Genomic DNA, 27,713 nt, shown 5'->3' with positions numbered 1-27,713 from the left:
AGATAGAAAGTTAGTAATGATGTAAATTTTTCATGTAGTACTATCATATCCTGTACACCCCTTGAGGGTGTACAGGATATATAATGAATATATAATGTATATATAATGAATTTGATGATGATGATGAATTTGCTTATGTTCCTTCAGTCTGAGGCACATTCCATAAAAAGTCTTGTGTATCCAAATTTGCTCCTTAGAATAAGGTGGCCCTTTTCGATCTTATCTTGTGGTGGATTCAAGGCATGGTCAGCAAGTAGACCTACCAGGTGTCTACCCAGATACCAGTTGTAAGCTGTCCTTGCCTGTTTGGCTGTATAGGACAGTTTTACAACTGCAAAGTACTTTGGCAGACATCTGATAGATCCAGGGATTGTAGACTGAACTTGAACATATTCACAATACCTTCTTAGCCAATGGATAAAATCCCCACCAAATCCAAAAAATATTACAACCCAAAAACCACACATCTTCCTTCCCTAAACATTACCATTCCATATATATCTGAGGCACAACTGAAAACTAGCAAAAATCCTAAAAACATAAACCTTGTAACCACCTAAATGCCATATAAAAAATTGGCATCCCTTATTTGCTCCCTCAAAGACAGCCACATTGTAGCTAGTGGACACCTAGATGTGCTAGGTGTCCACTAGCTACAATGCAATTGTAAGCTGTCCTACTATGGCCAAACAGGTAGGACAGCTTACAAATGCACAGTACCTGGTTAGACAGCTAATAGATCTACCTACTGACCACACCTTGGATACCACCACAAGATACGATCAAAAAACACCACCTTACTTCAAGGAGCAAATTTACCTTGGAATCTGCTTCAGCTTTAAAGTTTTAAATATTTTTTGGATATTGGCGATTGTAGCCATTGGCTAAGAAGTTGTCGTGAATGTGTTTTCAGTTCAGGCTACAATCCTTAAACCTACTAGGTGTCTACCCAGGTATGATGTTGTAAGCTATCCTACTATGGCCAAATAGGCAGGACAGCCAACATCAGAATCGCAGAACACGACTACATTCAGTTCCATCACTACAACCACTCGGAACTTGCACCACACCTTGGGCACCCACCATAAGATATGACCAAAAAACGTCTTCTTACCCCAAGGAGTAAATTTAAATATGAAAGACTCCTGGAATCTGCCTCAGCTTTAAGGAACTACCCATTATCCAAACCGTCAATTAAAATGGGAAGAGGAGTCACTGATGGTGAGTGAGCAAAAGGTATATGAGGAATTGAGTAAACTCGATGTCAATAAAGCCATAGGACTTGATGGGAATGTTCCAAGGAATTAACAACAGCTTTAACTTACCTCTTTAACTTCAGTCTTAGACTCGCCCAAGTTCCAAAGGAGTGGAAAGAGGGCAAAATTGCTCCACTTCATAAAGGGGATGATGAGACTAATGCTTCAAATTACACACCGGTCTGTTTATCCGGAGTTGGGGTGAGAGGCTAGTGAGAACCAGGATTCAGAATCGGGTTGATGACAACATTTGATGGACAGCAGGGGTTTGCTAAAGGGAGGTTATGTTTTAGTAAATCCACTTACTATAACAAAGTGACAGGTGCATTGGATAAAGGAGAAGCATATACAGTGATATATTTAGATTTTGCTAACACCTTTGATAGTTTGCCATGTGACAAGCTAAATAAACTGGACAAGATGGGGTTGGATAGTAGATTAGTGAATTAGATCGGAGATCGACTGTCTGATGAGTATCAGCAAGTTGTGCATAGGGGAGCAACACCCCAGAGGAGTAAGGTCACTAGTAGTGTGCCCCAGGGGTATGTTTTGAGTTCACTGCTATTTAATTTGTATGTAAATGATATTGGGAAGGGCTTGAATGGTGACATACAATTATTTGAAGATGATGCAAAGAAGATGGGAAGAACTATGAGGAGTACATTGGATGTTGCAGCCTTACAGGGTGTGTGTGTGTGGGGGGAGGGTTGAATAGACTTTCTGAATGGGCAAATAAATGTGGCTACCAGTTCAATATAGCAAAGTGTAACATTTTAAAGTTTAGAAAACACAGATGGGATGCAGAGTATATGATTAGTGGGAGATATCTTAGAGGAGGTGGAGGAGATGAGAGGATATGGCAGTGTTGGTGGATAAGGACTTGAAAACTCAGAGACATTTTTCTAAAATTGTGAGGATAGCTTGGTGCATTATGGAAATGATGTGGAGAGCACTGACATGTAGGAGTGAGTACATTATGATTCTTTTGTATAAGTCTTTGATCAGACTGCACATGGATTACTGTGTGCGTTTTTGGTCACCAGGTTTCTCAAAAGGATGAAGAGATGTTGGAACGAGTTCAGAGCTGATTGACTAAGTGGTTACAGGTCTGTAGAATCTACGGTATGAAGGCAGATTGAGGGAATGCAAATTGCAGAGTCTAGTGGATAGAAGGGGGAGGGATTATTATTATTATGTGATCCCTCCAGGGAGTCGAAAGACTCATCGAGGGAGGGCACCGATCGACATTACCAACTTATATGATCGAGACATATAAGTTGGTAAGGGGTTATTATAGATTAATGTGGATCAGATTTTTCATTGAAGGGATGGAGACAGAGGAGGCACAAGCAGCCATACTTGGAAGCTGTATAATGTGAGGAGTAGATGTTTTGTGTGAAGAGTTGCAGGTGGGTGAAATGCATTGCCTGGAAGTATGGTGAGCGTTGAGACAGTGAATACATTCAAGTCATAGCATGAGGAACTGTGTGTGATGGATCATCTACACCATTGTTTCTCCAACGTCAGATAATCGCGTACCCCCTTCTTAAATTTTCATTATTACCAAGTACCCCCTAATTAATTAATTAAAAATATTTTCATTAATTAATAAAAAAATTAATTAATTAATTAAAATAAATTTAAAATATTAATTAAAATTAAATATCTATTTTATTTGAATTTATATGTTCGTGTAAACAAAAAAATATGATTTATTTTTAAATTTTGGTTCTCTAGAGATGTGAGACGACACACTCATTAATTTCATTTGATCCAGATGCAATATCAACGTTTTCTGGTTGCCAACAGCTACTTGTATTTGCTATATTGCTCTCTTTTGGGGGTTTTATAAATCCAATCTTTAACCAATGATCCATACGTAAGAATTTGAAAGCTAAAAAAAAATACTGTATTTACTCGATTATAACTCTAACTTTTTTCCCAAAATTAAAGCTAAAAAATTGTGTTGCGAGATACATGCGGGAATTTTCGGAAATTAAAGTTTTCAGAAAAAACTGAAAATGGTGCGACTTACCAAGAAGTTCCTACTCGCTATCACTACTTTTGGCATTGAGAACAGTTTCTTTATGTGCATTGCAAAGTCATCTACCCAAATAGCGTCATCTTCTTTCCCATTATTTCAAACAAAAATTACCAGTAATTTACAAGACTTGAGATACGTAGATCAGCAAAGAACTGCATATGATTGGTGCAGTATTTAACAAAAGATCGATTTCAACAGTTGAGTTGAAATGCTAATTCCCTTCAACCGAATTCCATAATATCTGAAACACATTCACTATATATTTCTTAGTTTTAACACGTTAACGATGGGGGTGGTATCAAGCAAAACCATATGCTCCACTGGCAACATATGGTTTTGCTTGGTCTATAAACTGTTGGAGAGGGGATGTGATTCATTGTTAGTGCCGTTTTATCCCAGTTGTCTCTAGTCGCACTGTTTGTTGAAAAATATGACTCCTATAATTATGCATAGCCGAAAATTGCCACATACCCCCTAACGACCTTTCGCGTAACCCCGGGGGTACACGTACCACACTTAGAGAAACACTGATCTACTCCATGGAGGTCTACTACTACTACTACTAATAATAATAATAATAATAATAATAATGATGATAATAATAACATTTGGTTGTATGAAACTGCCTGAAATCTGGGAAGCACTCATCCTTAGAACTTCAATCCAACAGCCAAGAACATCCATCTTAGCTGACTAGGGAAGAACTATTTAGGACTCTGATGTGCATTTATTTTTTTACTTCAGCCATATTTACCTTACGTAGTGCCTGCATGCACATTTCAATTTGTTCACTGTTCTTTGATGATGGCAATTTGACTTTGCCAATATATTTCGATATGAATTAAAAGGTAATCTAATCACCATATAGTGCATACTGTAATTTCCTAAAATGATACAAGAGTAGCGCTTTTTATGATCTTACTTACAATGGGGAAAGTATGAAAGTGTGAAAAAGTAAAATAAGAGGGTATTGTAGGGCGATTCAATTACACATACCAGTCACTGAATTAGAAACCTTTATGCAGATATATGTAAACGTCGCTTACACAACATATGCATAAAATACTTGGTCACGTGTGTCACCACATGTTCTATGCAACTATTTAAGAATGCTGTTGGTCAGTAATTATTAACAGTGTTGATCATTAACAGTAAGGATCTTTCAGAGTTCAATAAAAGACTTGTTGTGGGTGCTCGTCTGGCTGGAGCCAGAATGTTGAAAACAGCATAGCTGACTGGTTTTTAAAAGGTGATGTATCCCAGGTGTTGAATCAGTGAAAAAATAGCTTACATTGTTTGTCTAAGAGATGTAACTGTGGTCCTAGACAGTCTGTCAGGAACAAGATCGGCATCATCTGAGAAGGCTTGTGCAGACAAACAGAACTTCCTGTGTGTAGCAATTTACCAAAGCATTTAATGAAGGCTGTTCCTGATCCATATCTCACTGAACTATGCGCAGAGAATTGAAGAAGATCGGTGTTGGCAGTCGCATGCTTATACATTCTAATTCAGTGGCTGGTATGTGTATAAGAGCTATACTTGATAACGAAGTGACAAAAGCATGTTTCCCAGGTGCAAAGATCAAGGATGTTAGTGAAGCTGCTAGTTTTCAGAAGGGAGAAGTGAAAGAGTTGATTGTTTTGGCAGAAACAAATTATTTGAAAGGAGAGAAATATGCAATGAGAGATATTTCCAATTTTTTAGGAAATGACAATGTAAACTATATTATTAATTATAAAAACTTTAATTAATAACTACTTATATTTTGGCAATGTTACATTGCTATCTTTGGGGATCACAAAACAATGATATGTGCACGCAGGCACTAACACTAAGCAAAAAATTAGAAGTATGTCTAACCAATATATATAAGCCTATCTACAAGAAATGCAATGAGAGATATGAAGGATAGGACAGAATTGGGGGGGCCATGGCTGATAATGAGTCAATGAGAAGATTGTGAAGGAGGAATGGCATGCAGTTTATAGATGTATGGAGTGAATTTGATGGATAAAAGAACTTATATATGCCTGATGGACTACATTTGAATGGTTTTGGCATTAGATGTTTGGAGAAAGTGTTGTTTAGTAAGAATTGAAAGTGCAAAACCAGGAAAATTAGAGATACTAGGGGGAGATGCAATTCAAGCATGCTTCTGGCCACCACTGGAAAAAAAACCCTGAGTGTGGGGTACAGAAATGATGATGCGATGCTGAATGCGATTTCACAGGTTGCAGATTTGAATGGATTGGTAATGACATTACACAAGGAAAACCGGGAGGGGGTCCAAGGGGATTTGAAATGCTAAACTTTGCCAAAAATAATAGCCAACAAATCAACATAATGAGTGTAGGCCAAGTAATTATTAAGGGCGACTCCAACTATGGGGATATAGATTGGAGGGAAGAAACAGTGGGGTGGGGGGGATAGAAAGATAGAAGTGGAATTTACACAGTTGCTAAGGAATAATTACCTGAAACAACATGTTATAGAGGGGGGATCAGGGTAGACAGTGTAAAATCGTCTCGTTTGCACCACTGTAAAATTATATTACTCTTATTTGTATTTGTACTTCTTCAAAGTATATATTCTATATTTTCTTCTTCATGTAGCTTTCTCAGTGAGAGGGTGCAGCACCACGTCCTTCGGTTTTTGCCCTTTTCCCATAATTTTTCCTTCTAAAACTGTTAGTATCCTCTGTCCTGCTGAACCTCTCAGTACATGTCCTGCCAATCTCATCTTTCTTTGGATCATTTCCTGTAACAAAGATCTCTGTGTTCTCATTCTCTGTAGGACATCTGTATTTGTCACATATTCTGTCCATGGGATTTTCAGAACTCTCCTATAGCACCACATTTCAAAAGCCATTATCTGTTAGCTTACTCTCTTCTTGAATATCCAGGTCTCACTTCATTTTTGTGAAAATTGGCCACACTAATGTTCTTATCATTCTTTTCTTTGTCTCGATACTCACAGAACTTCTGAGCAGATCTTTATTTTTCCAGAATGCATCTTTAGCTACGGCTGTTCTCATTATTTTTTTTTTATCTTGTTTTCCATCTGCAGTAAAGTAGGTGCCTAAATATTTGTATTCTGTTGTATGTTCAATTTTCATATTGTTTATGAATATTTCTGGCTCGGATCTGCTTTCTTTTGAGATTTTCACAAATTTGGTCTTTTTTGCATTTATATCTAATCCAAATTCTTTACCTTCTTCAATTAGTAGCTGCAGTAATTTGATTAATCTGTTTCTGTTTTCTGCTCTTAGAATGGTATCATCAGCATATCTAAGATTGTTGTATTTTTGTTGTATTGATACTAATTCCAATTTTTCGTTTTTCAATCTTTTTCATCACTGTCTCAATATAGATATTAATTCTATGTCTAATTTATCTAATATATCATCATCATCATCAAATTCCTGATATGTACCCTCAAGGGGTGTACAGGATATGATAGTACTGCATGAAAAATTTACATCATTACTAACGTCCTATCTACAATTTTCCTCCAAATCAGTCTGTTACTTGTCAAGACTCCAACATTATCAGATCTCATATTTCTGATGTCTAAGGCACTTTGTAACGTATCAATCCACCTATATCTTGGTCTTCCTCTGGGTCATTTTCATGTCACCTTTATCAACTCCTTTTACAGCACTCTTTTCTCCATTTCTAAGCTTCTTCAACAACCTCCAAAATATCTTACCACCTTCTTGATATTTATTTTCAATGTTCTTGCCAAAGTCCTCTCATGACTTCTGTTTAGCTAGTTTTACACAGTTTTCACTTTCTTACATTTGTCTCTGTATTCACTAAGAGAAAAAACTGACTTATTTTCCACGAAATTTTGATATGCTTTCTTTTTTGCCTTCACTGCCTCTTTAACTTCCTGTGTCCACCATGTAGTTCTGATTTTTCTATCCTTGCTGACAACCTCACCACATGCCTCTCTGGCTGAATCAATCAGGATTTTCTTCAAGGCTTGCCACCGAATCTCCAAGGTTTGGTTCCTGTTCTCAAATTCTTTCATTTTTTCTTCAATAATCATTGTGTATTTTCAGTTCACATCTGAGAGCTGCTCAACTTTTATTCACTTTGAACTTTCTTACATGTTATTCTTTTCAATATGAAATTTAATTTTATCCTCCTCAAGACTAAATAGTGATCGCATCCAATTTCAAATCCTCTGTACACTCCAGTGTCCTGCACCAGGAAGAAAACATCACATCAATAATAACATAGTCAGCAAGACTTTTCTTATGCCTTGCCTCTTCTCTCCATGTGAATTTGTGCACATTTTTATGTTGGAACATGGTGTTAGTAATAACCAGTCCATGTCCTGAGCAGAAATCCAACAGGTATTTGCCATTATTATTAGCTTTGCTCTTTTCTCCAAATTTTCCCAAATATTTTTGTATGTCTGACAATCATTTCCTACTGTGCTATTTAGATTTCCAACAAGGACCAACTTTTCCTTTTTCATTGTGTCAGTTGCTTTTTCTAAAGCAACAAAAAATTCCTCCACTTCTACCTTAGTAGAACCTTCTGTGGGACACTAGGCACAAATAAGTCATTGTCCAATTCCCCATTCTGATATTTGCCCACATCGCTCTACTTAAGACTGCCTGCCATTCAAGAAATTTAGCCTCGTATTTTGTGTTGAATACCATGGCTACTATTTCTTTTCCTTGATTTTCATTTCCTGAATATAACATTTCGTATTTATTGCTCAGAAAGATCTCACCAGTGTTTATCTTTTTTGTTTCAGTCACCCTTATTATGTCGATCTGGTACTTATCTAATTCCTCAGCTAGCTCCATTTCTTTGCCATTCAGGCTTCTTATGTTGATGGTACCGATCTTTAACTCTGGTGATGTTGAGTTGGGGTGTGCTTTCAGATTTGTTCCAGTAGTAGACTTTTCGATGTTCGCCCTGGTTCCCTGGCGAAAACAACGGGGGCCTTGTTTAACCGAGTGACGCCCCAGCCGACATGAAATTTTGTCATGTTGTACCATCATTTTCTATATTGGTTTAAGCCAATAAGAATACAATTTGGTCAGCTAAATCCCAAATTGCCAGCCCATCCTCGTTTGTTCAGTATCTAGGTAGATACCCAACAGGGTGCACCATGAGAAGATGAGAATTGGACATTAGGTCAGAAGCCCTGGTCGGTTCTCTGCATTCCTTTAAAGGCTATGTTGAGGTCTCCTCTCAGTTATACAGCTTTGACCCTTAAGCCCCCATTTCTTTCAAGTGATCTTTCTATTAGTATTTTTAGTTCCAGGATAGCATTAATAGTTCCCATTCCTCTTCTGAAGAGTTTCTGTTGTTTCACTCAATTCACCGCTTATGGCTCTTTCAATTTGCTTGTTAACAATGGTTAAAATGATTTTAGATGCATGGGATATTAGGCTCACAGTTCTGTAATCCTCGCAATTTTGTGCATTATGTTTCTTTGGAATTGGTATGGAGATAGATGTTGTAAAAACTTCAGGTTGTATTGTTTTATAATGCCCTGAATGGATTCTACTAAATAGTTGCCAGCCAAAGCTTTCAACAGCTCAGCTGGAATATTATCACACCCATTGGATTTATTATTAGGAAAATTCTTGATTGCGTGTTCTACCTCCTTTCTTGTGGGTAGAGTGGTATCTGTTGTTACGTTTAACTTAAGGTGTCATGAATCATCTAACATGTTACCATTATTATCATCATCATAGAGGTCTGATAAGGTCTCCACCCATCTCTTCCATTTATCTTTTCATAATCAATGAGTATGTTTCCATCTTTGTCCTTGATGTTATTAGACTGTGTACATTTTGCTTTTCCATTAAGTTCTTTCACTTTCAGGAATGCTTCTCTGGTTTTGTTCCTATTTTGTAATTCTTCTATCTCAGTGCACTGCCTATTTATCCAGTTTTCTTTCAATCTTTTACATAACTGTTTGATTATTTTATTCAAAGTTTTATATCTTAACCTTTCTTCTTCATTTGCTCCTTTCCATGTTCTTCTTTCATCAATAAGGTTGATTACCTCTCAAGTTATTTTGTTTATTTAGTTTCTTTCTTTCTTGTTTATTGATGTGGTTTTTAGCAGATGTTATGATAGCTGCTTGCATTCTATTCCACTGAGAGGGTTCATTTTCGTTTTGCAACTGTGCAGGCAGCAGTTCTGAAATATTTTCATTGAATATTGATTTTATTATTGGATTTTGTACCATTTGCAGATCCCATTTTAGGAATTGACTTCTTTTAAATTTTATTGTTTTCAGGTGAATATTCATCTTCATTAAGACCACTCTATGATCAGATCCACAATCAGCACTTGGTCACCTTTGAGTTCCGTATTCCATTGAAGTAACTTTTACTGACTACAATATAGTCTAATTGATTTTTGTATCTTCCATCTGGACTTTCCCATGTGTAACGTGCTGTTGGTTTCTGCTCAAAATAGGTGTTAGTTATGATGAGACTGCTTGTTATAGAAATCAATCAGCTTTTTTCCTCTCTCATTCCGAATTCCTAGTCCAAATGGACCCACATGTGTAGATGTTCTCTCTGATCCAACTTTTACATTCCAGTCACCCATAGCACAAATAACTCAATCTTTCTTGCCTCCGACTTCCTTTATACACCATTCTATTTCATCATACATGATATCTATTTCTGCTTCCTCTTCTGTAGCAGCATATACTTGAATGATCAGCATATCTCTAGGTTTAGATTCCATTAGAATTGCCATTACTCTATCTGATTTTTTTGATTATGTGGATAATGTTTTTATTAGTTTTCTTCTCTATATAAATGCTACACCTCTTCTTGATATTTCACCACCTGACATATATATTTTATATATATCTTGCCATTTGGAAGTTTTGACTCAAAATCTGATGATCCTTTCCAAAAAGTTTCACTTATTCCTAGTATACTAATATTCAATCACCTCCATCTCTCTCATCACATTAGCCAATTTCCCGCATTTATTCAATCCTCTTACATTCCAAGTAGCAATATTCAATCAATTTCTGCATCGAGTTTCTTTATATCAGTCACAGACTGACAATACTGCAGGGCCTGCTATATCACCCTTACACCACTGTTCCGGGCATATTGAGTCTACCCAGGCTTTAATTCTTTTCTGTGTAAACATGATGCTTTACATAGTAGCATTTTTTACAGAATGGGCCACCAGAACCATCCAACCCCCAATATGAATGGAGGACCACAGCTGTCGTTGGTTAGCAGGTCCCATGGACCTAGCCGGGAGGCCTACAAAGTAGTGCCACCAACCATCCCCTCATCCACCACCGAGGGATGAGGGGGATGGTCGCACCGATGCGCCGTGACAGCCCAGTTCTATATTTTTGCTTTACTTAAATTTCCTTCACTTATTTATACTCTACTTATTATACAGTTGTAACTCCGAGTATATAATCCATTGCTTGATCTAGTTACTTATATTTAATCCTTTTTCTTAATCCTTTTGACCTCCCCCCTTTCTCAAGGTTGTAACTATGTTATTCACATGCACCTAATTTTATTACTCAGGAATAGAGCCAAATTCTTTTGTTATAACAGCAAGCGTATTTTTCCAATATTGACTTCTGAAAAAAATTTTTTTTTCGACTGCGCCATCAGAAATGGTAGATAAGATTTAAATATTTTTCCAAAAAAAAAAACACTTCACTTAGCACGGAATTACTTCTAATGCTCAACACTCTATCAAGCAACATAAAACTATTCTACAGTCATGGTAAACTATACCCTTAGATCATATAGGTTCGATTTTTATGAACAGTGTATTGGTATGCAGGAATCAGGCAAGTTATTTGACAAACAAAACAATTTATTCATGCTAATTGAATGTACAATAAAAGTTAACACTAAGCACACAAGTTGTTTCAGGCTCTACAGCGAATTATGCTTGGAATTATAAATAATCCTCCTAGTTTAACAATTCTCTCTTAAACAACATGTCTAAGGTTGTTTCACAGAACAAACTTACACAAGCTATACAACATGCAGGCTTAGCTAATAAACAGTATTTAGCATAATCAAATTTCACTTATATTAATGCTATAAGCATTACTCACACAACTGATCAAGTTAATTCACAATGATTAGCTAAATGCCTTCAGTCCTGAAGTAATACTAACATTAAAACTTCAGAGAGAGCTCTGTCACAATTTCCGCTCTTAGTAAAATACAATATAATAGACCTTACTTGTCATATAGTCGTCTAGTCCACATTAGTAGATTCTTGAAATCACTATCCTCTGTTACATTCCGATCTTGGCTACACACACAGAGGCACCTTTTTTCTGAGATCAATGAAGTAACGTCTTATTTCTAAGATTGTCAGGAAACTTGGTAGCTGGAAGTCCGGAAATGACTTTCTTCAATACTCAAATGAGTTATCTCGCACTTCGAGAATCTGTTGGCTGGAACGTGGGTCCCCGACCTTGAATCGGCATGACATATTCGAACCTGGAGCCGGAACAGAACTTGGGTGAAGGCGAACTTATCCTGCCACAAACATCTAATTGACCTCTCTTCTTATGTGGCCATCTATCAGTCAACAACTGACCTCTGCTACGGCTCACGAAAAACCCGCAATGACAACAAACCACAGCAAGAACCACTTCCGACAATGAATACCAAGACGATGACTCTCCCTGCTTTCTCGATGTCCCCCCCCCCTTTATCTTGCTTAATCGACCTTGGGTACTGCTATGAATTTATTCCCTTGGGTATAAACATGTGTCTGCACCCGCCACCCTTCTAGGTTGCTAGGTTACAAGATGAGAGCGACCATGTTGTCATGTTCTGGAAAGTTGCTAAACATGTGGAATTCTCTGTCAAATGAAGGGTTTTATGATGAGTATAAAGTTTGCAATTATACAGGCATATGAGGCATCTTAGAATAGTGCCATGGCTCAAGAAGCTACAAGAAAAGAATGTCAGTAATGCATGGGAATACTTCTCTCAAACAATCTCTCAAAGATTGTTTGAGAGAAGTATTATCAAGCATCTATTCATCCACTTAATCTCGTGCATATCCAAGGTCAGAGGATTAAGTGGATGAATAGAGATAGAAAGCAAGAGCTGTAAAAAAGAGAAAACACTGTGGAGGAAATATAAAGAAAAAAGGCAAGAAAGGCCAAATCAGATTATGAGAGAAAATTAGCTACGCAGGCCAGAGTAATTATTATTATTAATATTCAGGCCTCCATGGAGTCAAAAGACTCATCGTGGGAGGTCCTTCCTAAGAAACACAAAGTCTATCAAGACTCATCGAGGGGAGGCCCCCCCTAAGAAACAAAGTCTATCATACCACTCCTAAAACTCATTGACCGTTCTCGCTCTCACCACTCCATCAGGCAATGCATTCTATGGTTCAACCACCCTCCATGCAAAGAAGCCACTCCTCACCCTCTTGCTCATAGATTCCTTTTGTAACTTCCAGGGATGGCTCCTTGTCATCACTCCTTCCCACTGTTCAACCAAGCGAAAAAACTCCCCAGTGTCAACCCTGTAACCACCTCTCAACAGTTTAAAAGTCTTAATCATATCACCTCTCCTTCTTCTTCTATCCACCAAACTCTGCAGTCCACATTCCCTCAGCCAATCCTCATAACTATCATTGTACATTGTTTATTTATTCCCATCTTGGTACACTTTCCACAGTTAATTTATCCCCTTCAAATCCTGGGGACCAAATCTGAGAAGAATAGTCTAAGTGTGGTTTGATCAGGGTCTTATACAACGGAATGATAACTGTTTTATCTCTGCAGGTCAGCGTCCTTCTCATTATTGCAGCAATCCTCATCATTATCATACCTAGGCAACACACACACACACACTATCTTTCCTCTCTGTGTCTTCTTTTGTACCACCTCAAGCAAGAATCTCAGATCTCTCGCTACCCTATTTACACCACCACTCAAGTCGTTTGTTCTCACCATCACAATCATCTCATCCACCCTTTCACCTCTCTTAACTGCCATAGCCACACTTTCTGTCATTCCTCCTGGCAAACACTCCTCACGCATCCTATCTTGAACACCACGGATCATTGAGTCCCCATACATTATACCTCTTACCATTCCCTCTCTCCTATTGTTTCCATTTTCTCCTCTTCTTTCATTCCCAGACCTCTCTCTCATTCCCTCTCTCCTACTGTTTCCATTCTCTCCTCTTCTAGCACTCCCATACCTCTCTCTCATTCCATCTCTCCTACTGTTTCCATTCTCTCCTCTTCTATTACTCCCATACCTCTCTCTCATTCCGTCTCTCCTACTGTTTCCATTCTCTCCCCTTCTAGCACTCCCATACCTCTCCTTCTCCTACTGTTTCCATTCTCTCCATTTCCACATCCAATTCCATTCTCTCCTCTCCTATCATTCCCAAAACTCTCTCTCTCCCCTACTCTGATTTGCCTTGCATTTATCCCTTCCATTCTCCTAATCTCATCTTTCATACTTCTCCCAAGACATTCCACCTCCTCTTTCAGTTCCTCAATCTCCCTTTGCAGGTCAGTCACTCTTAATCAAAATTCACTTTCCCAAACAAAACCATCTCCTAAACTTTCACAGTCACTCACGCCTTCTACGCTATCAACTATTATTTTCTCATTCATATTTTTTTCTTCATTCTCTCCTATCACACTACTTGTCTTCCGGTATTCATTTCCCATTCCTGGAGCAACAAGGTCGGTTAATGAGATATCTACTGCATTTATTTCCTCCCACTGCCTACACTTTATGCACACATGCACCCCCCCCTCTCTCTCACAAGCCAGATATCCAATTCCCGAGACGCATACATACCACAAGTACTGCAGGCCACAAACTCCTTTATTATATTTATATTATTATATTGCTTAAATATCGCTTTATTATATTGCTTAAATCCAAAAGAATTTTTTAAATTATGTAGCAAGTGAGAGGAAAAATGACTATGGAAGGATGACTTTAATCAATGCTGATGGTAGGAAGGTGATAGAGGCAAGAGAAATAGTTGAGTTGCTGAGTGATCATTTTGCAAAGGTTTCTCATCCAGGTGAAGATTATGCAGCTGCTGATGTGACAGGGATGCATGTCAAAATTGAGGTAAATGAACAGGTGTTCAGCATATTGAAAAATATCAAAAAATATCACTGTCATCAACTGGAGGCAGAAAAGTTATGTCTTTAACTGAAACATTCTCTGACTTCGAATTCCTCCTGTCACATGTTGCATGAGGAAGTTGTCTCGCAACAGCTCAATACATTCAGTTTCTTTCTGATAATGAAATTTTACTGTTACCCAATCAATGTTTGGATAATTAAAGTCACCCATTATGATTACTCTTTTCACACCTATCATCTTTATTTCTTCATCACTTGATGCTGTTTAGATTCCACCTCACACCAGACGGCTTTAAACTCACTGCCACATGAAAAAACTAGTATTACAATCATAGGTCTCAACTCTAACTGGATTCAAGGTATCTGATATCATTAGCAGCATGCCCTGTCTCTTCTACTGTGTCTGTCCTTCCTAAAAATACTGTACCCTTAACACTCAATACCAGTTAGCGTGTCTGATTCTGATAGCCAGGTCTCACTAATGCCTACAATCTGAGGTCCCAACATATTGACCAAGGCAACAAATCTACCCCTTACCTCTATCCCATATTACTTTCACAAATGAACAAAACAACAAGAAATGATCAAAGTGAGATAATTCTCAGCTCAAGTTTTTTTTGTCCACTACATTAAAAGTTAATAACAAAGAGTTGTGAGGCCATCGCAGCTAGTAAGGCACTTATAAATTAACATGATGTAATTAACATGTTAATTAAAATTGACATGTTAATTACATCATGTTAATAAATGCATGTTCTGAATGACTTGCATTTTAATTGTTAATTAAAATGCAAGTCATTCAGAATATGTTTATATGATTTAAAAAAATTAATGATAAATGTTTGGGAGCTTCACTTGAAGTTTCTTTCTTAACAGCAAAGAAGAAAAAAGCCACATAGCATTGGTGCAAGTTTAAACTATTGGTGAAAGTCCTGTTCTTCCTACTAAAATGGTAGAAATAATACATAAGAAATCATCATATGTCAAGAAAATTCATTTCTTTACTGGCAAACAAAGCTGGACAACATATAAAAAATTCTTGCTGAAAATTTGAAGAAACAAGTAAAAAAATAGTGTTTTTCTGGAACAAAATTTGCTATTCAGTTCAATGAGTTGCATTGGTGTTTCTGGCATAGTTCAACTTTTGGTATTTGTTAGATATTGTTTCAACAATGAAATTTACATTTTTTTTTTTTTTTTATGAGCAACTAAAGATGAGTTGTACCACCGAAGATATGAGGCTGGTCTGAAAAGTTCTCGGCCTCAACCATGGATGGCAACACTATCGGCAAGATTTTTTTTTGTCTAAGTTCGTACAACTGTCATAAGCATCCATGTGAAATTGCAAGTCATTCTATCAAGTAGTTTGTTTTATACAACTGTTTGAAGCAAAAGTGTTATCTGTATCCCTTGAAATGAATAAAATTGAGTATCGTGAGGTTATAAAATTCTTTGTAAAAGAAGGTTTAACGCCAAAAGAAATTCATTCACAGTTCATAAAAGTTTATGGGCACTCTTCTCCTTCATTTTTGACAATTAAGAAGTTGGCTGCTGAGTTTAAACGCAGCTGTACCAGCCTTAAAGATGATCCACGTGAAGGACGTCCAAAAAGTATAACACCACCAGAAATCATTGATCAGTGCACGATATGGTACTGGATGACCAGAGAGTCAAAGTGTGTGAAATTATTGAGACTATAGGCATTTCAAAAGAACATGTAGGATATATTTTGCATGAAGAATTGCAAATGAAAAAGCTTTGCGCAAGATGGGTGTTTGATGCGCTTGAGCAGATCAAAAACGCACTCACATGAAAATTTCTGAACAGTGTTGGAGCGTTTTAATAAGAATAAAACTGATTTTGAGCTTCGATTTATTACTATGGATGAGACTTGGATTCACCATTACACACCAGAATCCAAACAGCAGTCAAAACAGTGGACAGAAGCTGGTTCTTCAGCACCAAAGTCAGTTCCATCAGCAAGAAAAGTCATGGCATCAGTGTTTTGGGATGCTAAAGGCATTTTGTTTATTACCGGGGAATATTATTCCAATCTTTTAACCAGAATAGATGAAAAAACTCATGAGAAAAGACCTGGTTTGTAGAAGAAAAAGATCATCTTTATTCAGGACAATGCACCTGCCCACAAAGGTGTTTTTGGCAATGGGGAAGTTAAGGGATTTGCACTATAAATTGTTGGAACATCCACTATTCCACAGATTTGGCTCCCTCTGACTTCTATCTCTTCTCAAAACTAAAACTCTTCTCTCTATAGCTGCAATCGAGAGGTGATTGCAGCTGTAGAGGGGTATTTTGCAGATCTTACTGAGAACGACTACAGGGATGGGATATTGGTGCTGGAGAATCACTGGAATAAATGTATTAGTCTTAAGGGAGATTATGTTGAAAAATAAAAATAATTTTGAAATTGCACCCCTTGAGGGTAAATGTCAGGAATTTGATGATGATAAATTCATTTTTTCATTGTTAGGCCGAGAACTTTTCAAACCACTCTCATATATTCTCAGTATGATAGAAACCTGTGAGCTGAATTTCAGCAGGTGTCCTTATTTAATTGATTGATAAGTTTGAAAAATGAATGCCCCAACTTGCAGTAATCAAAGTACTTCATCCATTTAGTTCAACATATCACTGTAAAGTTGCTTTTTCAGCTATGAAGGTAAAACCGAGTATAAAATAAGCTGAACTTGTAACCAGATCTGTGAACTGCCATCGCCCAAATCAAAATACACTGCTTGTGTTCAAGTCTTTTCCTTTATATGTTATTTTTATTTTTGTGCCCAATATTAATAAATCTTTTACATGCAAACATGTGTTTATTTCTTCATATTTATTTTTTATAATTCATCTGTAATTCATGTTTACATAAATTATATACAGAAATAGCAGATATTAAAGATGCAACCTTTTTTCAAAGCAGAATATACATAGAAACCTGGAAAATTTTGACCAGAGCTTACAAGAATACAATCCTCAACATAGGAATTGCCTTGGTTTGCACTACTTTTAAGAAATTACCACTGCTGAAGAATCCATATATTTGGCTCTTAATAGTGCATTTGATAAAGGTTGCACTGGCCTGACAGCTATTTCAAACTGGTTGGTTCTCTTCAGATACAGGTAGAAACCTAAAAAAAAGAGCAAAAACTCTCACTCAATACCAAAACAATCTTATGTCAGAGATTTGTATTTTTCATAAGAGAACTCTCAGTCAGTGCATAATAGTAATTATCAAAGAAAGAGCCATATAGTTTCATTTTATCAGCATAAATAAAAATAGGGAATATATAAGATCCAACCTTATTTCCTAAATTCAGTTTTGAAATTAGGTTAGATATCTTTAATATTCCCTATTTCTATATAATTTACATTACCAAAATGAAGCATTATGGCTCTTCCTGAGAGTTCACTTATGAAAAATACAAAATGCATGCTTTTATGTATGAATGCTTTTCCCTGGGAAAAGTATTCATGCATTTTTTCCAGGGAAAAATGCATGAATTCACATATGAGCAGTTCTGTTCATTAGTAGGGTGAGCCTGTCACTGTTGAGCAGTGAGATAAATGATCCTTTGGGTCACTCATTGAGTTTAGAGTGATCTGGGGAATTACCTAGTTTTTGAAGAAGACCCTATACAGCGGTCTCTGAAGAGAATCAGTTTAAAACAGCTGTCAGGACAATGCAAACTTTGATGTTGAAGACTGTATTCTCTTAAGCTCAGTGATCAAAATTTCGAAACTTTCAAAGTTTCTACATATATTTGACTATGAAATAAGGTCGGATCTTTAATATCCCTTATTTCTATATAATTAATGATAGGTTTCATCATTTTTACTGTGGGATGCATGACATTTAGTGTTACTGGTAGAAGTATGTGCCGTTACAAAAGTTTAGAGACCACTGCTCTATTACATCAATTCTAACTGCTGACTTATACCTTCAAACTTAAGTGATATATTGTTCTCTAATGTTTCATTTATCATTTAATTTTAATAGTTTAAAAATTTCCTTTCCACAGGCATGTTGTCATATTCCTTTTCAAACTTCTCTTATGGATTACTACTTGATCATGGTGAAGAGGCTTGCATTTTAAACTCCAGAAGCGATGTCACACCACTGGCTCTTGTGCTCTAGTTAGACTAATCTAGGCAGCAAGAAAAAAGAAAGGAGGGGGGGGGGGGGGGTTTAAGACTAAGTGCAATTCAAGACCTCAATGGCAGAGTGAACAGAATCAAAAAGAAAGAAAAACAGGAATCCCTAATCATCTTAGTCTCCATTCACTGGAACTAAATCTCCAAAGTACCAAGTACTGTGCAGTGTATCTGCTGTAGCACCAACATTCCTGCATTAAAAGAGATAGATTATCTCCAGACTCATCACTAGATCAATTTTTAAGACAATCAAGACATATTCACGACTAAGTGCTTTTCACTCATGAACAACTGAAAAGCACTCAAGACTTAAAACACTTAAATATAGATATTTTAAGTATAGATTCCCCATGAAATCAATAACATTCTGCTTTATATAAAACAAATGATATTTCTATTGTAAATTTTTAGTTAAATATTAATCACTGAATAAACAAACACTGAAAGAAAACCTAATTTCATTTCAATAATATGAAATTTATATCAGATTCCTTTAAACCTCAGTACTTCAAAATCCTGATTCGTAATATGATTTAGTTTCTAATGCCCAATTTCTCTTTCCTTTCTCTCCATTTACTTCAAGACAAAAAATGCTAAAAAAATAAAAAACATTTAATGTCACACTACCTGGTGGTCCATACAGTAGTAACCCTTTCCAGGGACTCAATATGCCAGAGAAGAGATCAGGATACTGCAAAAAAGTATAAATAATTTAATATTATATTTAAAGACCTCCAATAAGTCTTACTACTCCATCATTATCGTGTGTCCAGTAATAATAATAATAATAATAACAATAATAATTTATTTAAAAAAAAAGAGCCTTAAACCTTCCTGATTAAGACAAAGGGACTTGGTTGATGTGAGCTGTTAAAAAAAGATAAGTATTAGTAAGGATAAGTAGCAAGGAAGGATATTATTGTGTTTATTTCATTACCAATACTGGTTTTTAAGTCTGTCCCTAGTTTTAAAGTTTGTGCTATTAAAATTAGTGATTGTGTGGTCTTTTGTTAAGTTTTTATTGTCTTGGTATTGTATCAATCATATTCAACATGGCAGCTGCCAAGCCCACCACCACCATTTAAAGATGTTATTTGTAGCATAGTTGATGATTTTGTAGCTTGCTATGCATTCAACATGCACACATCCTGTTATACAAAAATGTGACAGGAATGTCACATTTTTGTATAACAGGATGTGTACAGGTGCAGGACAGTAATGTATATGTGTTCATGAAATGTAGGCAGTGGGCGGCAATAGGAGATAGAAGTATCTCGATCTCGGGATTAGCAGCAGTGGAGATAGAGCTTCAGAAATGGGTGAATGCCAATTTGTGGATACCAGCAGTGTGTTGGAGGGTTGAGAGAATGTGAAAGTTGCACATATAGATTTAACTTTGGGAAGCGTGGAAGACCCCTTGGGGGGGGGGGGATGAAATCCCATGCCTATCAGATATGAGTGATAGGCAGGAAATGAAATAGCTCTTGTGGATCAACAAGCAACAACAGCATCTGATCCATAGTGGGTGGCAGAAAACTGCATCTGTTCCCCATGTTATGAGTGGCTGAACGAACCATTAGCATTGGACAGATAAGTGTCAATGCACTGACTGTAAAAACAAAACATAATTGAAATCTGGTACAATATGGAAGTGCAAAGAAAAAGTACAACATGCCAGCTTGGATATCGCCCAGATAAACAAGGTTCGTGTAGCCAACTGAGTGATCAGAGTCGACAAGTTAGCTACCAAATGAAGTGTGATAAAATTAAAACCAGCAAGAAACAAGCTATCAGTAGAAATGTGGAATGTCCATACTTTATGGGCTGTGGGAAAGCTAGACTTACTTTGCAAGGAGATGGGGGTGATAGCAGTGTGACATCCTTGGATTAGCAGAGATATGCTAGACAGGGTCATGGGAGATGAGAGGTGGAAGAATCATCTGGTCTGGCAATACGATAAAATATGAGGCAGGAGTTGGATTTCTTCTAAGTAAAAGAGGAAAGGACAACCAGTAAATGGCAGAATAATAATGCCCAAGATTTTCAGCAAAACCATTTAACATCACAGCAATTCAGGTCTATTCACCTACTTCAAAAAGTACTGAAGAAGAAATATTTACTCTATAGCAACTTGGAAATAACCTTAAAATGTACCAAAGAAAGATATACTAATTGTTGGAGGAGAGTGGAATACAAAGAATCTGCCATTGCTTTCTCCATATCCATAATGGGCAAATATAGAGAAAGCAATGGCAGAGGAGTAAGAATGCTTGAATTTGCCTTGAAACATAACATGGCAATTTGTAATACACATTTCTAACCAAAAGACTACAGGAAGTGAACATGGCAGTTACCACATGGAAAAACTAAGAACATGCTAGACACAATACTCATAAACAAGAGATAGGCCATGTCAGTTCAGCAGTGTTGAACATTTCAAGGAGCAGACACAGAATCTGATCATAGTTTAGGGATTGTCAATATCAAGTTGAAATTCAAGTGACAAGTAAAGGCAGTTTCAGAATCAGTGAGATATGAAGACACCGAGTAAGGAAATTATAGGGAAAGTGTATAGGAAACTGCTCAAGGAAGAACTGAAATCTATTATGGAAAAGGAAGTAGAGGACAGAAACAACAAAGTGGTGGAACAAACAGTTCCAGAGACAGAAAAGCCAAAGAAGAGGTGGATCTCATAGGAAACAATGAAGATAATTCAAGAAAAAAGATTAAAGGTGAGAATAAATATCTACATAAATGGAAGAACAATACAGACAAAATGCAATGAAGTGAAGAAGTGATTAGGAAAGACAAATCAAACTGGATAGAGGAACGGTATGAGAATATCAATAAATACTTTGGTGAATACAGAACAAGAGAAGCATATAAAATGATCAGAAACATCAACAAGAAATGGAGTCCAAAGCAGAGAGCCATAAATAATAAAAATGGTCAAATCTTGATGAGCACAAAGAATTAGGAGAGAGAGAGAGAAAAAAAAATGTACAAGAAACAGGGAGATGTTGAGGTCCAAAGAAGTTAACTCATAAACTGAGGGAAATATCACCACCAAGCACAGATGGAGAAAAATATACTGATGGATGAGGTTGTAAAGGCAGTAAAAACATCTGAAAAACTATAAAAGCCCTGGGAATGATGAGATCACTGGAGAAAGAGAGAGAGAGAGATATTGAAACATGGTGGCAAGGTGATAATAGAGGAACTGTACCGAATTTGTGACATGGAGGAAAGCAAAACATCAAAATAATGGACAAGATCAATCCTAATACCTATTCAAAATGGACCTGCAAAAATTACAGAAAAGTAGCTCTAACGAGTAATGTAAGAAAAGTACTTATGATGATATTAAAGAAAGAATAAGGAAATTAACAGAAGAAAATCTGGAAGATGAGCAAGCAGGATTTAGAAGAGAAAGAAGTACTGTGCACCAAAATTGTGGAGAAAGCCCTACATAAAAATAAAAATGTTTATACATATTCTGTTGACTTTCAAAAACCATTTAGCAGTACAGATCAGAAAGTGGCATGGACTGTACTCAAATCTTATGGAGTGGACAAGAACATCAATAACAATGCAGAACCTGCTGTGAGAAAATGCAGAGAAATAGGAAGATGGTTCTGGACAACAAGAGGCACAAGACAAAGAGACCCAATATCCCCAAGCATCTTTATCCTGCTTTTAGAGAGAACAATGGATGTCATAAAGGATAATAAAATGGAAATTTCAATTCGAGGTACTAAGATAAACAATTTACAATTTGCAGATAAAATAGTCATTATTGAAGAAGAAGAACTAGAAAGAACAGTGCTGAAGTTAAGCAAAGAAGGAAAGAGATATGGGCTGAAATGAGCACTGATAAAACAAAAACAATGATATCCGAAGAGAAGAGAATGAAAAAGCAATTAAAGACCAATGGACAAGAACTGGAAGAGGTTCACATAAACCTAGGAAGCAACATAACACATGATCTCTAAGAAAGAAATAAGATCCCGAATAAAAAAAGCTAAAGTAAATCTACAAGCAATGGACAACATATGAAAAAAGTAAATCAGTGAGCCTTGCCATAAAGCTGATACTGCTGGAAACATGAATATTCACAAGTGCTAACTATGGTTGTGAGCCATGGATAATGGTCAAAGACTCTGTGAGATGAATATTGTCTTTTGAAAGAACATGTTATAGAAAGATTCTTCAAATTGGATGGGTACAAAGGTAACAAATGAAGAACTTCAAAGAAAATTTAATGTAGAAAATAATTCAACAGAAACTAAATTTTTTTTTGACATATCTGCAGAGTGGATAACAGTAGAAAGATCAAAAGCTTGATGCTTGGTACAATGGACCCTATAAATAGAAGAGGATGGCCAAGGCAGGAGTGAGTAGATGATGTGAAAGTGGTGCGGAAAGAGTTCGCAGGATTTGAGTCATTTGGTAGTGGACAGAGAGAGAGAGAGAAATGGCTATGAGACAGGCATCAGGCACCAGCAGGCATTGGACCCACAAGCAATGATGATGATGAGTGTGGAAGATGGAAATGGTTTGTCGGATGGCTATGAATGTGTGTGTGTGTATGAATGTCAATTGAAAGCAGGATGTGTGGAGAGAAACATAACTGCTGAGAAATGAGATGGAAGGAATGAAGATTCTGTTGAGGAGAGTGACGATATTAGGAGGTTGGAGAGATTGGCTAGTGCAAGAATGAGTGTGAGAGAAGGACATAAGAGAGCAAGGGAGAGAGGAAGGTAAGCAAATGGAAAGGACAGGGGAGGAGAGGAAATTGGAGAAAGTTGACATATTTTGGAAGCAAGAGATAGAGAGATGAGAGGAAGAAAAGAAAGTGGGAGAGAAAGATTATAAGCAGAAAGAGTCAGGGATGCCAGCGAGGGGAGGATGAATGAGTTCAGAGTATCATGTATGGAGATTCAATAATTTGGGGTGTGCAGAGTAAAGGGCCAGAGGAGTGCTTGCCTGGTTGAACAATAAAGTGTGGCAATGACAGCAAAGCAGAGTGCAAATGTAGAGGAGATGATAGTAATAGTTGGTACAAATGACCTGAGAGGTAATGTGAATTAGGAAGCATGAGATTTTAAGTTGATGTTAGGGATAATGCAGCAGAAATGTATCCAAGGAAGGATAGTGAGCGTCTTGTCCAAGATGCTTGGACAAGTATGATAATACAGAGCAGAGGAGAAAAGAAGTAATAATAAATGAGATGACAATGAGAATATGTAGGAAGAGAGAGGTCTGGAAAATGTGGACCTCATTTGAGGATAGAAGAGAGCTGTAAGCAAGAAATGGATTACATTTAAATGCAGAAGGTGCAGCCATTCTGAGAGACTGTTGTGGCAAGTGAGTGTGTTGGGACAGAGAAACTAGCATTGCACACATGGAATGTAGCAGGTATGACCTCATGTGGGGATAGTGGCTTGAGAAATGAGAAGGTGTACGTTATATTACATTATATGTGTTGCCTGGGAGAGTGGTGAAAGCATAAACAGTGGATGAGTTTAAGGAGTGGTATGATAAACTTTGTGTTGACTAGTAGTGACCTACGATCAGCCTTATGATATTTGTGTCTGAAAGCAATGCCTCGATAATATCTTACATGAGTGGGCTGCCATTCAGTGTTGTAAAGTGTAAGGTTTTTTGGAAAGTGAGGATGAGTGAGATACAGTATATGCAATTAGTGGGATATCTGAAGGAGGTAGGAGATATACAGGAATCAGCTGCGATGGTGTACAATGACCAACACTACTAGTAGTGTGATAATAGCGAAAAAAATTATGGTAATCAAAAGGAGGACATTGAAAACGAAGATACAAAGAGGTTATTATTCTTCTGCATAAGACTTTTATTACCCTATATATGAATTACTGTGTACTGATTTAGGTTGTCCTTATTTTTGAGGGGTTTATAAAGATGTTTTGACAATGGTACCGAGCAGCTAAAATGATGTCAAGTTTCTAGAATGTTTGCAGATGAGAACAGATGGAAGAATGTCACTTGCAGAACTTAGTGAATAGGAAGATGAGGATAGGTGATAAAACTGAGTCATATCAGTTAGTGAATTTTTATCAAATTAATGCAAAAGAGGTTATCTACAGGGTAGAGAGAGGCAGGATTAGAACAAGGAGCCATTCTTGGAAATTGTATAAAGAGAGTATGAACAGATTACAACATGGTGTGGTCAGTAAGTGGAATGTCTGAGAGAAGTATGGAAACAATGAATGAGTTTAATACACAGTGTGGTGAGCAGTGGGTACAACAGCGAGGACCTCACATGATGAACCTATGACTTCAAGGAGGTCTGATGTTAATAATTATAATAATAATCATCTTCAGTATGAGTTGCCTTACTTATACAACACTACTTAAAAGACATGATTCCTGAGAAGTATTAATTTTTGTCTTTTATTACTATTTTTAGTGCGTTTTGCCAACTTGAACAACATGCACAAACTTCATGAGTCACCTTGGAAATAGAAATTCAGAATACTTCCAATAGTTTGTATTGAAAGCTGCATAGCTCATAAGTACAGTCATACCTCGAAGTTACGCGGTAGGTGGGACCAACAAAAAGCGCATAAGTCGAATTCACGTAACTCTGGTTATAATTTTGCATGTAATTTATATATACAAACATATAAAATATTATGATTATATTATGATTATATTTTATTTAGTCTTGAGCAGGATAAAATTGAATTTCATATTGAAAAGAATAACATGTAAGAAAGTTTTAAAGCGAATAAAAGTTGAGCAGCTCTCAGATGTGAACTGTAGACTGAAATACACAAAGATTATTGAAAAGAAAATGAAAGAGTTTGAGAACAGGAATCAAACCTTGGAGACTTAGTGGCAAACTCTGAAGAAAACATTGATTGATTCAGCCAGAGAGGCATGTGGTGAGGTTGTGTGCAAGGATAAAAAAATCAGAACTCCCTGGTGGACACAGGAAGTTAAAGAGGCAGTGAAGGAAAAGAAGAAAGCATATCAAAAGTTCCTGGCAAATAAGTCAGCTTTTATTCTTACAGAATACAGAGACAAATGTAAGAAAGCTAAACACTGTGTAAAACTTGTGGACAGACTTATGTGTTCGTCGAACATGTTGTTGATTATTTTAACGGAATAATAGAACACAGAAACTAAGTAAATAATTAATTTATTAACTTGATGCTGATATTTCACTGGTGTTATAACCAGCATCTTCAGAGCACAAAAACACTGTTTGTCACAATACGCGAGACTAAAACAACATGGTGTACTTAAACAAAATCAGGACTCTAGTCTTTGTGTTGCTGCTACAATTTTGTTTAAGTACACCATGTTGTTTTAGTCTCGCGTATTGTGACAAACAGTGTTTTTGTGCTCTGAAGATGCTGGTTATAACACCAGCGAAATATCAGCATCAAGTTAATAAATTAATTATTTACTTAGTTTCTGTGTTCTATTACACCGTTAAAATAATAAACAACTGTGTAAAACTAGCTAAACAAAAGTCATGGGAGGACTTTGGCAAGAATATAGAAAATAAATATCAAGAAGGTGGCAAAATATTCTGGAGGTTGTTCAAGAAGCTTAGGAATGGAGGAAAGAGTGCTGTAAAAGGAGTTAGAGATGATAAAGGTGACATAAAAACAGGAGAAAAAGATATCCTTGAAGTATGGAGTAATTACTTTGAAAAACTGCTAAATGAAACAAGCAATGATGACAGCACAGTGATAAAAAAACACTAACCAGGCATGCAGTCAGGAATACATATCCATACTTAAAGTAGAAAAAGCCATCAAAGGCTTGAAATGTGGAAAGGCAGCAGGAGTAGATGATATTCGACCAGAAATGCTGAAGTATGGTGGTATAAAATTCTTACAGTGGCTGTACTGCATAGTTCAGAAAACCTGGACAGAGGGACGAATTCCTGATGATTGGAGTAGAGCTCTCATAGTACCCATATATAAAAAAGGGAAATAAAACTGAATGTGAGAATTACAGAGGTATTTCCCTACTGAGTGTTCCTAGCAAGATCTATGCAAGTATATTTGAGAAACGGTTGAGAAGAATTGTGGAAGAAAAGCTTGGTGAAGAACAAGCTGGATTCAGGCCAAATAGAGGCTGTCAGGATCAGATCTTCACTTTACGACAAATAGTCGAGAAAGCATGGGAATATAACAAAGATCTGTATTTAAGTTTTGTCGATCTGGAAAAGGCATATGACAAGGTGCCAAGAGAGAAGCTATTCAATACACTGCAGTTATATGGTGTCAATGGGACATTATATCAAGCAATACTTAGTCTTTATTTGAGTTGTAAGTCAGCAGTTAGAATTGAAGGAAGTACAGGAAGATGGTTTAATGTTAAATCTGGTGTGAGACAAGGATGTACATTATCCCCTCTGTTATTCATTATCTATATGGATCACATTATGAAGGAAAGTGGTATTAAACCTGATATTAAAATTGGAGATGTTAATGTCAGCTCTTTGCTTTACGCGGATGATGTTATACTTCTAAATAAATCCGCTACAAATTTGCAAGATTCTTTGGCTAAATTGAATAGCTGTTGTAATAGATATGGTATGAAGGTCAGCAATAAAAAGACAAAGACAATGAAAATAGGCAGAATCATTGAAAATGTCAACTGTGTTGTGAATGGAGAACCTGTGGAACAAGTAAAACATTTCAGCTATTTAGGCATGATTTTTACTGAGGATGGTAAATTAAATATAGAAATAGACAACAGAATCAGCAAAGCTGGCATGGTGGGAAGTCAATTGAATAAATTCATATGGAATAAGAGAGAAATTAGTCGGAACACTAAATTAGCTGTATACAAGACAGTGTTCAAACCAGTTTTAACTTATGGATCTGAGAGCTGGGTCAGAAGTAAAGCACTTGACCAAAGACTAGAGACCGCAGATATCAGAGTCCTGAGAAAGATTAGAGGGCGTGAACAGATGGCATCAATGGCAATATCATATTAAAAATGAGGAGATTAGGAAAGAACTTGACATTGTCAGCATCCAGGAATGTGTTAGCAGAGCTAATCTCAGGTGGTATGGTCACTTAAATAGAATGGGAGAGGAAAGATTAGCAA

The 27,713-nt window shown here is 36.7% G+C and overlaps 1 protein-coding gene across 2 annotated transcripts in view; it reads right to left on the bottom strand.

Annotated features, from left to right (window-relative positions):
- The window catches only part of LOC150100422 (katanin p60 ATPase-containing subunit A-like 2), a 279,460-nt gene that overhangs the window by 126,668 nt on the left and 125,079 nt on the right, over positions 1 to 27,713 (bottom strand). For both annotated transcript variants that reach the window (XR_016549239.1, XM_090402560.1), the window contains exon 11: positions 19,230 to 19,293. Coding sequence is in view for 1 of the 2 variants with exons in the window: in XM_090402560.1 (XP_090258686.1) it covers positions 19,230 to 19,293 (64 nt within the window). In the remaining variant the exon portion in view is untranslated. The remainder of the gene's footprint in view (positions 1 to 19,229; positions 19,294 to 27,713) is intronic.

This window comes from Typopeltis vanoorti, chromosome 13 (assembly GCF_054136105.1).
Source record: "Typopeltis vanoorti isolate ZY-2024b chromosome 13, IOZ_Tvanoo_1.0, whole genome shotgun sequence".
NCBI classification, from domain to species: Eukaryota; Metazoa; Arthropoda; class Arachnida; order Uropygi; family Thelyphonidae; genus Typopeltis; species Typopeltis vanoorti.
The sequence above is the reverse complement of the archived record's forward strand: the minus strand, read 5'-3'. Positions and strand labels throughout refer to the sequence as shown.